This window comes from Gigantopelta aegis, chromosome 10 (assembly GCF_016097555.1).
Source record: "Gigantopelta aegis isolate Gae_Host chromosome 10, Gae_host_genome, whole genome shotgun sequence".
In the NCBI taxonomy this organism is placed as follows: domain Eukaryota; kingdom Metazoa; phylum Mollusca; class Gastropoda; order Neomphalida; family Peltospiridae; genus Gigantopelta; species Gigantopelta aegis.
Genome location: NC_054708.1, coordinates 76,200,629 through 76,213,615, shown reverse-complemented (window position 1 = coordinate 76,213,615; position 12,987 = coordinate 76,200,629). Strand labels below are relative to the sequence as shown.

Here is a 12,987-nt window from a genome sequence, read left to right as displayed (position 1 = left end):
AAAGTATTAACTGTAAAACGTGGAAATTTTCATGGCTCATTTTCAATAATAGACAGCCTTCCCAACTACATACCTTCTTGAATGGCTAGATCAACACTTGGTCCAGCAGAAGAAACAAGCTCCTGGTATCGCTGCGCCGACTCGTCAAACATCTGTACAAGCAATGCACACGTCTTTTCATACTCACACCGACCTATCGTTGACAACTGTAACAAACAGGTTCCATTTAAAACACACAAGAAATGTTCTCTACACAAAATGTAAGAGATAAAAATTATCTTGATTAAAAAAAAAAAATTATGAAAAATTATGCACCATCTTGAATAAACAGAATGTTACTACGAACTCCGCCATATGTTCTAAAACTATTTTTAATATTCGCTTTCCATCAGGTCACATAATTATGTTTATAAACAAAACTAAAAATACATGAATAAAGTTCCAATGATACTCAAGTTTGCAAGTTTTTAGAACTGTACTGTCCATCACACAACCGATTAAATTTAAAGCTGTATTACTGACATGCGAACGGAACAGTTCATACAAAACATTGTGTCCTGCACTCGTACATACTTGATCTAGCTGCTGAGAGATCATCCCATGATCATCAAGCGGATCTTCTATTCCATCTCTATAAAGGAAAAAATAACAGTTGGGGTTCATACTGATGTAAACAACCAAACATAATGTCAAAGTACTCTTGAAGCACATTCCCCATACCTCATGCAAGAAGAAACTGCTGGAAAGGAATGTAATTTAAAGATGCTAGTCCTCCATCCATATAGGAGGGAACATTTTATTCTGTATCGCCTCATGATTTGCTATTTTCAAAGATTGCTACAAAAATTCTGAATTTTTAATTTTCAGTCAATTAGCAACCGATGCTTAACAAAATATTCCCTGAATAGGCATGTTATCATTCTTTCCGGATTGGCCATGAAAGGAAGGGAGGAAGAAATGTTTTATCCAATGATGCACTCCGCACATTTTAATGTTTAATGGTGATGAACATATGGTTATGGACTACAAAGATAATGAGAGGGAAGTACTGCTCCAACTCCATGGGCCATTATTTGTGATTAGCACCATCCCACAAACATAATAGTAGAAACCAAGGCCTTTGTTATACCAGTTGTGGAGCACTGGCTGAAACAAGAAACAGTCTAAAGGGTCTACCAACAGGGATTGATCTTAGATACTATCACATATATCAGATGAATGCTTTATCACAAGGCCACATCTTACCTCAGCTCCAAATGTTGCACAGCTTTTTAAATAAGCAGTCTTAAATGTGCTGCTAAAAGAAATATTCTTTTTTTTTTTTCTTCAAATGCCTACCTTATAACAACATGAACAGACTCCAGTCTTGAAGTAACAAAAGCCTTGGTAACCTCTGGTGTGTAGGTTTCCAGCAAGTGAGGCTCGGACGCTTTCACGTACGGCACAGATGCAACCATACGCTGCCACAGACTCAGGAGGTAGTGCACACTGTTTGGGGCGAACTGCCACATCTACAAGAAACATTAAAACACGTCAACAATAGCACCGTGTCAGTACTATGTGAAGAACACACTGTGCTCATCTAAAACGACATAATGTTCCACTCTAGAAGAGACACTAGAGTATTACAAACACTCAAATTTGTTTACTGAGGAGTCATCAAAAAAATTTATTTAAAAAATAATTATTGTAATTAACTTGTGGGAGAAAAAGAAACATAGTAACATAACTTTTAGGGGTTTTAAGCTATCAAGTGCCAAATCCAACAGGTAGATGAATTGTTAACAATATTTCAGAAATATTTACTTCAAACCAAATTTCAGTAGGAGCATTTATTGTTTTGAGGTTTGGGGGTTTTTTGGAGTTTTTTTTGAAGTCAGCAATCATTAAAAAAATCTTGAAGAAAACAAAACATGTTTTAATTTTAGCTATTTTTTTTACTGCACTGTAGAATGGATGTATGTCCTCAGTCCAAGTCTGATAATACTGTGTGGACGTGCAGTCTACATCCCCACACAACTTTCAATCGAGTCCCATAGAGCAGAATAACTAGTTGGTCCAATGAGTTACTTCCCATTACACTTTTCATTCTGAAACCAGTTCATGTCCTTTATCTGCCATTTGCAAAAAATGGAAGGACATTTTTCAAAGTTGGACTAGTACTGCACTGTAAAATAGCTGCTAAAAAGAGTATAGGAAAGGATTAAAACAAAACAAAGCCTACAGAAATAAAATACCTGCAAACTTGTAACTGTGAATTCTGCTATTAGTTTAATAATTTCTGGATAATTATCAACTTTGACAAGCTCTCCTAGCTGGTAATTGGACTTCAACCGGGCTAACAATCTACAGAATTCATGGTAATTGCTGGGGTCGGACAAACTCTGGAAAAAAAAAGATGACATAGAAACATGTTTATTAGGCAATGGGAATGAATGTTTAATGACACCCCAGCATTATTAGGCAATGGGACCGGCACAAAAGCCTGGTAATAAAAATGTGGCAGGCCAGCAGCCTAAAAACAGGACACTAGAACAGGTTGATCCCAGTCGAAGGATTTTTCAGATCATTTTGCACTCAGAACAGGATCCATAACAAGAGAAAAGGCCGTGGTTTTCTATCCTGAGATAAGCGCAAAGGAAAGAGGACAATGCAATTTAAAAAGAGTAGCCTACCTACGACGGCGGGTTTCCTCCCCAACCCAAAGACCATATGTTTGATGTAGCCAATAAATAACAAACAGAGTGTGCTCTAGCGGCGTCATTAACTCCAACTTTACTTTACTTTTTATGGGTATGGGAAAGTAGAAAGCCTTTGTAAAATGTGAATAGCGGAAGCAGCCTAAAAAACTAGAGCACATTGACATTAATCAATTGGCTATTCAGAGATGTCAAACACCTCCTACCCACCCACCCCAACCCAAAGGTACAATAAAAACATACAGTTTGACATTAATCCAGGGATTCACAGTATGAAAGTAGAAAGTTTGTTTTGTTTAACCACCCCACTAGAGCACATTGACATATTAATCATTGGCTATTGGATGTCAAACATGTGGTAAGTTTGACATATATAGTCTTAAGAGAGAAAACCTGCTACATTTTTCGATTAGTAGCAAGGGGTCTTTTGTATGCATCATCCCATAGACAGGATAGCACATACCACAGCCTTTGATATACCAATCATGGTGTACTGGATAGAACAAAAAATAGCCGAATGGGCTACCGGCGGAGATCAATCCTAGACGGACCAATATGTTATGTTATTGTTTGAACAGATAGAGTATAGTGGTTGCTTCAACTCTTGTGACTTGGATAAAAAAAAGTGTAAAATGGTGATTTATGTTTCCACACTATATGTTGTAACGCTGAGAATGGTTCCATATATGTATTTGTATGACTGAGTGAGTGATTTTGCTGTATCTAGTCAACTGAAAGTAGTCACATAAAAAAACCCCACACCAACAGCCTTTTATTCCGTAACACTGTCTTTATTATTCAATTGTTACCAGTCATTTGGCCTGGTAGTTTGTGTTTGACAGATAACTGTATCACCTATAATTGTACACACTAATAAAAAAAAATGCAAATATAGAACCTAATTCACTGAAACAAACTAAGGAGTCAAGCTTACCTGTGGATTGTCCAAGATGGTTCGAACACCTGTGACCAAACTGTTCAAAAATTTTGCTCTCTCTGTGTTGTTAAAAAGTGATCGCCGTACAGATGCTATTTGTACAAGACACGAAAGAGCCTAAAAAAAGGAGGAAGAAAATCAACAACATAAAATAATTATTTTTAGCTATGTTAAAATCTGTAAATACAGTGAATATCTTAATCTAGTGATGTTCATTAGTCAGAATTTCGGTGCAAATAATAAGAGGCATTGGGCCGAATTATTCTTTTTTTTCTCCCAGCTAATCAACAAAACAAAAGCATATTAAGCAAGTTAATCCTTCAATTAATCTATTAAGAAACACTACAACATATTAAGATCATAAAACCTAAGAGACATATCAATTAACATAAATGGATAAACTACATGTAGTTGACTGGATTGAAATTTCTTCTTTAGTTGCATTCCATTTTGCTTTTTAATGGGGTTTTTTTTTAAAGATTAAAAAATGTCTGCAACTTACCATGGGGGATAGTGTTGTAGGAAGACCTTTATACAAATCAAAAAAGAGCTTGAGAGTGCTGAAATCGAGGAAAGCTGAAAAACAAATAGACAAAATATTAAGAAACAGTCAAACTAATGGATGTTTCTGTCACCATTAGTAGAGGCACTGGATGTAGTCCAGTAGTAAAGTGCTTGTCCGATGTGCGGTCAATCAACAAGTGCTCCATAACTAGTTTATCAAAGGCCGTGGAATGTGCTATCCTGTCTATAGCAGGGATAAACATTCGGCTTTTTTCACGAGAATCCATGTATATTCCTATGGAAGTAGTCCCAGGGCTCGAACTTAACAGCGGCAATTGCTGTTGGTTGACATATAAACTGCCGTCGGTTGGGGGCATCACTGATGGCACTTTTGTACCGCCGAATAAAAATTACTGCCGTCAGTAAAGCTCCCCACCGATGTCAGGGTACCTACAGAATTTTCAAATTAAAATTCCCTGTATTTTCCCTGAATTTTCCCTGTTGTAAAAGATGTTTCCCTGTCTGATATCCATGATTCTTTATTGTATACAACGGCCCCCTGCCACCCCCAATAGCCGTGCCTTCACCTCTAAAGACCATAATCAACATATTGTCGAACAGCCTGGCAACGGCAGCGTAGATTATTGGCTCTCAGACGATTGCATATGGTTTGATCAGACACTCGAGTTCCAGTCGCAGTCCGCAGATTGTCATGTAGTCGGCGTGCAGTGGTTGTGCGTTGACGTAGAGCCATATTGGTGATGTAGCGGTCCTCTCTATTTGTAGTGCTTCGGGGTCTTCCCGAACGTGGACAACTGCGAACAGAATTCGTTGCTTGGTACCGTTGCCACAGTCGCCCAACGACACTCTGACTGACACCAAGTCTCAGAGCAACATTTCTTTGCGTATTGCCATCCAGAAGCCAAGTAATAGCCCTTCCTCGATCTTCGATAGTCAGTTGAAGTCGTACCATTGTTGAATCTGCATTGTCGAATTTGGAGTGTGCACCGTACACGAACGCAAGCTCCAATTATACGGAAATTCAGCATTGGGAACATGGAATACACGTGCAAATGAAGCGCTTTGTGAAAAAGCAAGTTATGGGCACTTAGCAGACCTTTCGCTTTCGCCCTAATTTACATGCAAATGTAAGCATGTTTTCGCCATTAGAACTAGTCGACAGTGTCAATGACAGTGGATTTTAATTCATTTATGGGTTGCTTAGACCCACTTTCGTCAAAATGGAACAATACCATGCGTGACATTATGGTCTAGCTAATATAATTGACATTCAGAAAATAATGTCGAAAATATCGTCTGACCCTTAAATTCTTTTGAGTAGTATATATTTTAACTAACAGTGCACAAAAAATAAGGCAGCTTGTACATCATACCAACTTTTCAGTACCAGATACCAAGTGGCAAAATAAGGGATAGGCATTTCCACAAAGCCGACCAACATACAACGATATATGGTGCCTTTTTAATTTTATTTTTTTGCTTTTCAGTTTTTTTTATTTGTTGTTGTATTGGGGTTTTTTGTTTTTTTAAATGGTGGGGTGGGGGTGGGGGACGCTGGACCATCCTCCTTTAATTTTCACCCAGCAAGAACACTGTATACAATTTAATGTCATCCATAGAACAATTTTCATGTCATATTCACCGAAAACGTGGGCAACTTGTCTCAGAAACACCAGTTTCCGTTAAATGTTAGCGTATGCTAGTAGTCCATGATTCCATTTATAATAAATTCTTGTTTATTGAAGTTTATTGACATAAATTGAAGAAATATGACTACATGTACATATAGAATAACCTGGAGTCAAGTTTAATTGCTGAAAAGTCAGTTTTAAAAAATTGCCATCGGCATACTCAAAACTGCCGTCGGTGGTAATTTGTTTTTTTAATTGCTGTGGGTAATAAATTCTTAAGTTCAAGACATGCAGTCCACACGAATCCTCCAATTCTAAACATTTTCTGAGTATTTTATCAACACTGTTAGTATATAGACTTATGTGTCATATGCTACTAACTGTATATGGATTAGTATATATAAAACAACCCTTACTATTGACTGGACAGAATAACCAATTTGTCAGTAACAGTGTATACAAGTTTAAAACAATTTTTTTTTTTTACTACCAGTTTGTTTAGTTGTTTGTTCCATTTTCTCTTTGCAGTCAAGTTGTTTTTAGGTGTCTTACCAGCCCCAAGTTCTGCCAGCAAATGTTTGGCTAACGGTTGCGAACTAATTGATTGGTTCCCAACTTGCCCATTTGGTTTACTGTGAAGTGCATAAACCAGTCTAGCGACGTTTTTCCGCTCGGTCTGGCTGAACGCAGGCAAGGTTACTTTTCAAAGATTGCTTATTCGTAAACAGAGCATGGGATACTTTTGCCGATGTATTTTGCGCATTGGTTCAATGTTTGTATGGCTATTACTGAAGTACATTTCCGCTACCGACAATAAAAATTATTGATTAAAAAGAGCAGGTAATTCAAGGTTAGGAACATAATATCAGCGATAACTAGACATGTTTGATGTATTACTAAAAGTGGCACTACTGTCTATTGTTACTATGTATGAACTGAACAAACATGTTCCTTTCGGTTCTCTTCGTTGGCAGTTTGGTTCATATAAATGGACCAACCACTGTTTGGCTCCAGGCCAGACTATTCTCGATAAACCTCTATGTTTCGAACATGCACAGATTCGAATGTATGCTACACTTTAAACTGAATCTTGATAAGCAGACTTTTTTTTCTTTTCTTTTTTTTAATTCTGTAACATTTTCTCACCGATTATTCAATTTAATAAATTTGTGGAAATATTTCACGCGAATCCAAATAGATTCGGATGTTTTATGATTGCGCGAATACTGGAGTGAACTGGATTTGGAGATTCGCGCAAATTTTTAGCCCTGTATAGGATGGTGCATATAAAAGATCTCTTGCTACTAATAAAACAAAGAGTGGCGGCAGCAGCAGCAGGATTCCTCTCTAAATTAGTAATTATTTATGTGGTCTTTAGTCATATATCCAGTGCTATAAAACCATAAATTAAAATGTGCTGAGTGCACTGTTAAATAAAACTTCTTTCTTTGAATTAGTAGATCTCACAGAAGACACTGCCATTTCATCGAGACCAAAAGTCAGGCATTAGTTACATTACAAAAGGGCTCGCACTTAATGATATATATTGGCGTGTGTCGGTAACATTATAAACAGCACTTTTGTACCGTGGGATAAAAATTACTTCTGTTGGTAAAACTCCTCAATGACAGCAAAATAAATATATCTGGTGTACATTATCTGTCAGTATTTAACATTTGTACAATTGAAATATGTCTACATGCAACAAAATAACCTTTCAGTCATATTTATTTGCTACAAGAATAACTTAAAAACATAACTGCCATAAGCATGCTCAAAATTGTTGTCAGTGTGCCATTTCACCCACAGCAACATTTTTAAAAATGCCATGGGTAACAAATGCTTACGTTTGAGCCCTTTTAAAAAAAATATCAAATGTTCCCAGAATGGTCAACTTGGGAGTGGACAAGAGGCAATTTTAAACAAGATTTATTTACTAGTCAGGGGTGGGAATTGGTGAACTATAAAAAAGAGGAAATCTAGAGGGGTCCCGGAAATTCTTGAAATCCTAGGTTAAAATTTGTGCCATCTGACACATTTTGGAGGAAAGGACGATTAAATGCGAGGAAACACAATGTTCCATGAGAGGAAAATAGTTGATATGAGGAGAATTCCCACCCCAGACTAGTAAAATAAAATTTCCCTTTAACTACACACGGGTACAAAATGACTGGTAACCCACCAAGTACACATTAATTACTGTGCCTCCAGCCCCTCTCGACATATATCAATTCTGGTACAGTTACAGGTTATTTTTGTACCAAAAAAAAAGGCTGTTCCCATACCCAACTGAAGACTGGACTAACTATAAACATGCCCACCTGATCTCCAGCTGGTGGGAATCTGTACAGTGCACAGGTCATCCGAGGACTCATCCGTCGACGTTCCAATGAAATCAAATGTCAAACAATTTTGAGCAAGCCTCAGAGAATGCGACAGAAGGCCATGCTGTAAAAAGAAAAAGAAAATAAAACAAGTGGCATAGGACAAACATTTGGTGTGTTGTGACGGCATTTTAAAAATATACATCCTTTCACTGAATCTTTAAATTAAATGGCAAAACATAAGTGGCAATGTTGCTGTTTTGCATATAATACTGATAACACTGATATTACATGTAGGTCAAATCAAATTACATTTGATATTTAATGGCAAGAAAAACCTCAGTGTTTTGTCATATATCTCACCAATGGTAGGCATGGCAGTATCAAATTTTTAAAGTATGAGACCAGGGCTTATAGATTATGGTAGCCCCACTTCATGGCTAGTGATATTCAATGTTGGGCTAGTAAATAACTATTGTCATGCCCGACGGCTAGTGAAAAAATAAAGAAGAGTCAAATGTTGCAGTTTAAGTCTATTTTGTAAATATGAATAGCCTTCCCCCACCACAACACCCTAATGTTAGTGTTTTTAAGCTCTATCTCCCTCTTTAGGTGACATATCTGATCATTACTATTATTTAGTAAAACTGTATTAACTTAAAGTAGGGCTAGTGAATTTTTAATTGTGGCTAGTAAATTTTTAAAATCACTGATCCCATGGCTAGTGGATTTTATACAAATTCTAGAAGCCCTGGAGACCTTTCAAACTCTGACCCAGTGAGATTTTGTGGGATACTGCTATTTTCAGCCTTCTGTATTCTCAAGAACATGGGTCAACATAAAAGCACACAATGTTAACCAAACATTAAAGGGTGTATACATACCACCAAATCAAATCTCATAGAAAATAATAGTAGCATGTGGCTAAGCACTGTGTTTCAACGAAAATTATATGCAATGGATATAAATACGACAACCTCTGGCCCTTAAAGTATATCACAAAAAATTAACTTTGACCTGGTGTGCTGCTATTTGGTATACTACTAGCTACACGAAAAAGGTAAACTTAGCATTGTTTGACAAATGTATGAGATCGTCACTAGCTCTCACAGAAGCTTTGGCTAGTGCCCTATATATATTATTAGCAAAGTTAAACTTTGGTTTGTTTAGCAACACCACTAGAGCATGTTCAGGGTTCATACACCAGGGCTCGAAATGCAGTGTTAGTATATGCACCGGTGCATGCTGATTTTTGCATGTGCATGTAACTTTTAAAACTGGGTGCACGCTAATATTTTTCAAGTACTGTGTATTGCGTATACTAGTGTCTACCAGATTCAGACTCAAGTCGTTGAATTTTGCGTATGCATTTCATAATCTGTTCGCCACATGAAAATGATAACTTTTTATCTTATGGGCGCATCCATTTTGTATCTCATAATCCTACTTACAATAATGGCGCCCTTTCGGTCATTTCTGTGAAATATATTTGCGAAAATTGCCTGCAATATCTTGGTTATATCCGTGAACGGTATTAGGGAAGGTGGTCGAGACAAGACTTTGGGGTATCCACACGCATAACACAGTTGTCGTCACTGACGAATTGAACTCTGCCAGATCTGTGATCACTACAAAGTGAACATTTTCGACCTCAAATATGGGCACTTGATCAGATGATTGCGAACGTGCAGGTGCGTTACTCGCGTAATTGACTCGAAGTCAGCCAGTGATTATTTCAATCGCAACTTCTCGTCGAATTCCGTAGGCTAATTTATATTATACCAACAGATCTTATCGAGTTAAAAAAGTTGAAAACTTGCTTAATACAAAACACAAATATTCGTACGTTTTTGTAATAAGCCTATTATAGATTTCTGTAAGGCGTTTACGTTGGGTGAAATTTTCAAATTTGATCAAGAATCAGTAATAAACGCAGTTGTATAACGTTCCGGTACTGTTAATAAATAAATATAGGTATTGCCGAATAATTCCGAATAGCTTTGTATAAAATTTAAAAAAACGAAGTTGCATGACGCACGCGTGGGTCATTAATTAATTCTTTAAACTTTTGTTACTTGAAATAATCGCGTCAAAGCAACCATCGATCAGCATGGATGTCAGACAGTGATACTGATAGTGACAATTAAGACAGTTAAATTAAAAAGAAAATGATAATCAACACTGTAATCAAGGTAATTAAAATAGTATTTTCCTCACTGTTAACAGGATTTACCTTATTTTTGGTGCATGCAGAATTTTAATGGTGCATGTAACAGGTTTTTTCAGCATGCACCTGGTGCATGTAGATTTTTTTTTTCATTTCTAGCCCTGTACACTTAAAGCATTTTAATTTTCCAGAACTCTTAAACACCATTTTGGTTCATTTTAAAAAAATTCCAGGAGTCTAATACATTACCTGGAAAGGATTTTTTTTTTGATGACACCCTAGTAAACTGTTTATTCAGTGGTTGTTATGTCTCAAACATAAGCTACACCTAATCTAGATACATCACATGGATGCTAAAGTTGTAAAAATACATAAATGAAAAAATATTGTCATGTGCTCTTACAGCAAAATACTCCATAGCCATAATACATATCTAACCACATTGTTGAAATTTTTTGGAGGCATTCAATTATTTTGGGTCAAAATCCATTTATTTTTGGTCAAGATTCAGAATTGTATAACTTTATATAGATGGGGCTTTTAGGATAAACACTGTGCCCAAAATATATATGCCCAAAACAAGCAAGCCCGAATTGAATATAAACCATGCTATATGCTAACCTCAAAAATATTTTTTTCACCTCAATACCATTAAAATATTAAGCTTAATTTGACTGATATAACTTGAAATGCATTTCATCATCATCTTTACCAGCTGTTATTAACATTACTATATTAACAAGATCTAAGAGTGCTCAGAACAGACAAAAAACCAGTTGTGCCCAAATTAATCAGATGTAAAACCCTGATAAAAAAAACTTTTTTTTAAAAAAGACTTGTAATTCACATACAAATAAACAATCCATAAATAAACAATGTACTGGGGTAAATAAATAAATAAAATTTTATGTTTAATTTATATTATCCAGATTTTTTAAAATTAAAAAACTCACTCTTCTACCCAAAACTATGAAGAAGAAAAAAAGGAGTAATGTTTAAATACCGGTATTATCCAGATCTATTATTTCATTAAAAATATATATATATAAATAAATAAAAAAATTAAAAGATTAAAAAAAGATTTGTAAGTCACAAAACATCTAAACATTAATTAATACATTTACGGTATTACGTTTATAGGTCAGTGTTTTTTGAGTACATGTACACGTACTTTAAATCATTATTTATTTGTGGTTTTTAAAAAGTACCTAATGACAAAATTACATAAATCATATAAACATGTTTTATTTTCATTAATAATTATTTTAAACTCATTAGTGACATCGTGTTTCAAATACGAAATTTACCGGAATTATACCTGTTTCCGTGAGTAACTAAATGTCAATCACCGTACTCATTAATAGCACAAAAATAATCTCTTAAGTGGACTCGTTGTTACCACCATTTTATATCACAAGCAATCAAAACTAACCCATAAAATGGTTGTTTATTTAGTTAATTGGTCGCTTCATTGACATGCCTTGAGATGTGGATACCGTTTTGCTGTGTATTGAATAGCTAAGACTTCAGTGGAGATCAAAAGAATATGTGTCAAATACAAGTCGGGGCTCGTGCTGTCGGTAGCCAAATTAGCCATTGGCTAATTTTTACAAAAAATGGCTAATAAAATTTGCAAGTGTCTTCTGATGTGAACAAATGGATACATAATCTATCCGACACCTCAAACATAATAATACTACCAAATATTCAATTAGCCTAATAGCGATCTCGCAACCGGTAACGAGAAACGGTGTCATGCAGAATACAGCGTAGGCCTTATGTTTGCTTATTTTAATAATCACGGTTATTAATTTTAACGGCATGCATTCAACATTTAGCCTATGACAGCAATGTCTGGAAGATCTGTAACTTGTTATTTTTAATTTGTAAAATCTTTGAACCAAAGTAATAAAAACAGACCGACAATGCGTGTAAATCTGAATACACATGCCAGTTCAGGGCCAAAAGACATGTAGGCCATCTCAAGGTCTGAGTTCAGCCAGACCGAGCGAAAACAAAACGTTTGTTAGACTGGTTTGTGCGCTTCATGTTAAACCAAATGGACACGACAAACACCAATCAAATAGTTTGCAAATGTTAGGAAGAACGTTCGTTGGCTGAACTGAGGACAGCTCTCGGTGCGAATATACGTCACGCTTCAGAGTCAGCTGACACCCGCGTGTCAAGAGACATCGTTGCGGACATTAAACAATATGATTACGCAAAAGTAAATCTTGATGTAAATTTGTAGAAAAACAATAGTTGTTCGCATCAATGAATACCTAACTGCAGTTTTGTTTATTCCTTTGTCTTTGTTAGTTTCGTACCCATGGTTGAGAGCACACATGCAGATCGCAATCAACGGAAATGAACATGCAGTATTTAAATTATACAAATTGCAGTTAAATGTACACTGAATAAAATTAGTTTACAGTAATCATATTTACAGTAATCATATTTGTTAGATAATTTTCGATATAAATTTGTAAGACTGTGAGGTGACATTTAATAAGCTAGCTGGATTTTAAACAGACCAGTAAATTTTAATTTTATTAAAGGATTTGTTGTTGGGTTTTTTGGGGGTTTTTTTTGGGGGGGGGGGGGGGGGGTTGTTGGAAAATGGAGTATACTGTGGTGAAGTCGGCATTCTTAGCTGAGGTATTTTGTAAGCAGAAATCACAACAAGCATTTAACACGACGATGA

General features: G+C 36.0%; 1 protein-coding gene across 3 annotated transcripts in view; it reads right to left on the bottom strand.

Moving 5' to 3' along the window:
* Window positions 1-12,987, bottom strand: part of LOC121384778 (exportin-7-like) — a 53,029-nt gene that overhangs the window by 28,571 nt on the left and 11,471 nt on the right. For all 3 annotated transcript variants that reach the window (XM_041515355.1, XM_041515357.1, XM_041515356.1), the window contains exons 8-14: window positions 8,114-8,240; window positions 4,139-4,212; window positions 3,634-3,753; window positions 2,238-2,384; window positions 1,339-1,511; window positions 574-631; window positions 74-206 (exon numbers count right to left, since the gene is read on the bottom strand). In XM_041515355.1, coding sequence (XP_041371289.1) covers window positions 74-206; window positions 574-631; window positions 1,339-1,511; window positions 2,238-2,384; window positions 3,634-3,753; window positions 4,139-4,212; window positions 8,114-8,240 — 832 coding nt within the window. The remainder of the gene's footprint in view (window positions 1-73; window positions 207-573; window positions 632-1,338; window positions 1,512-2,237; window positions 2,385-3,633; window positions 3,754-4,138; window positions 4,213-8,113; window positions 8,241-12,987) is intronic.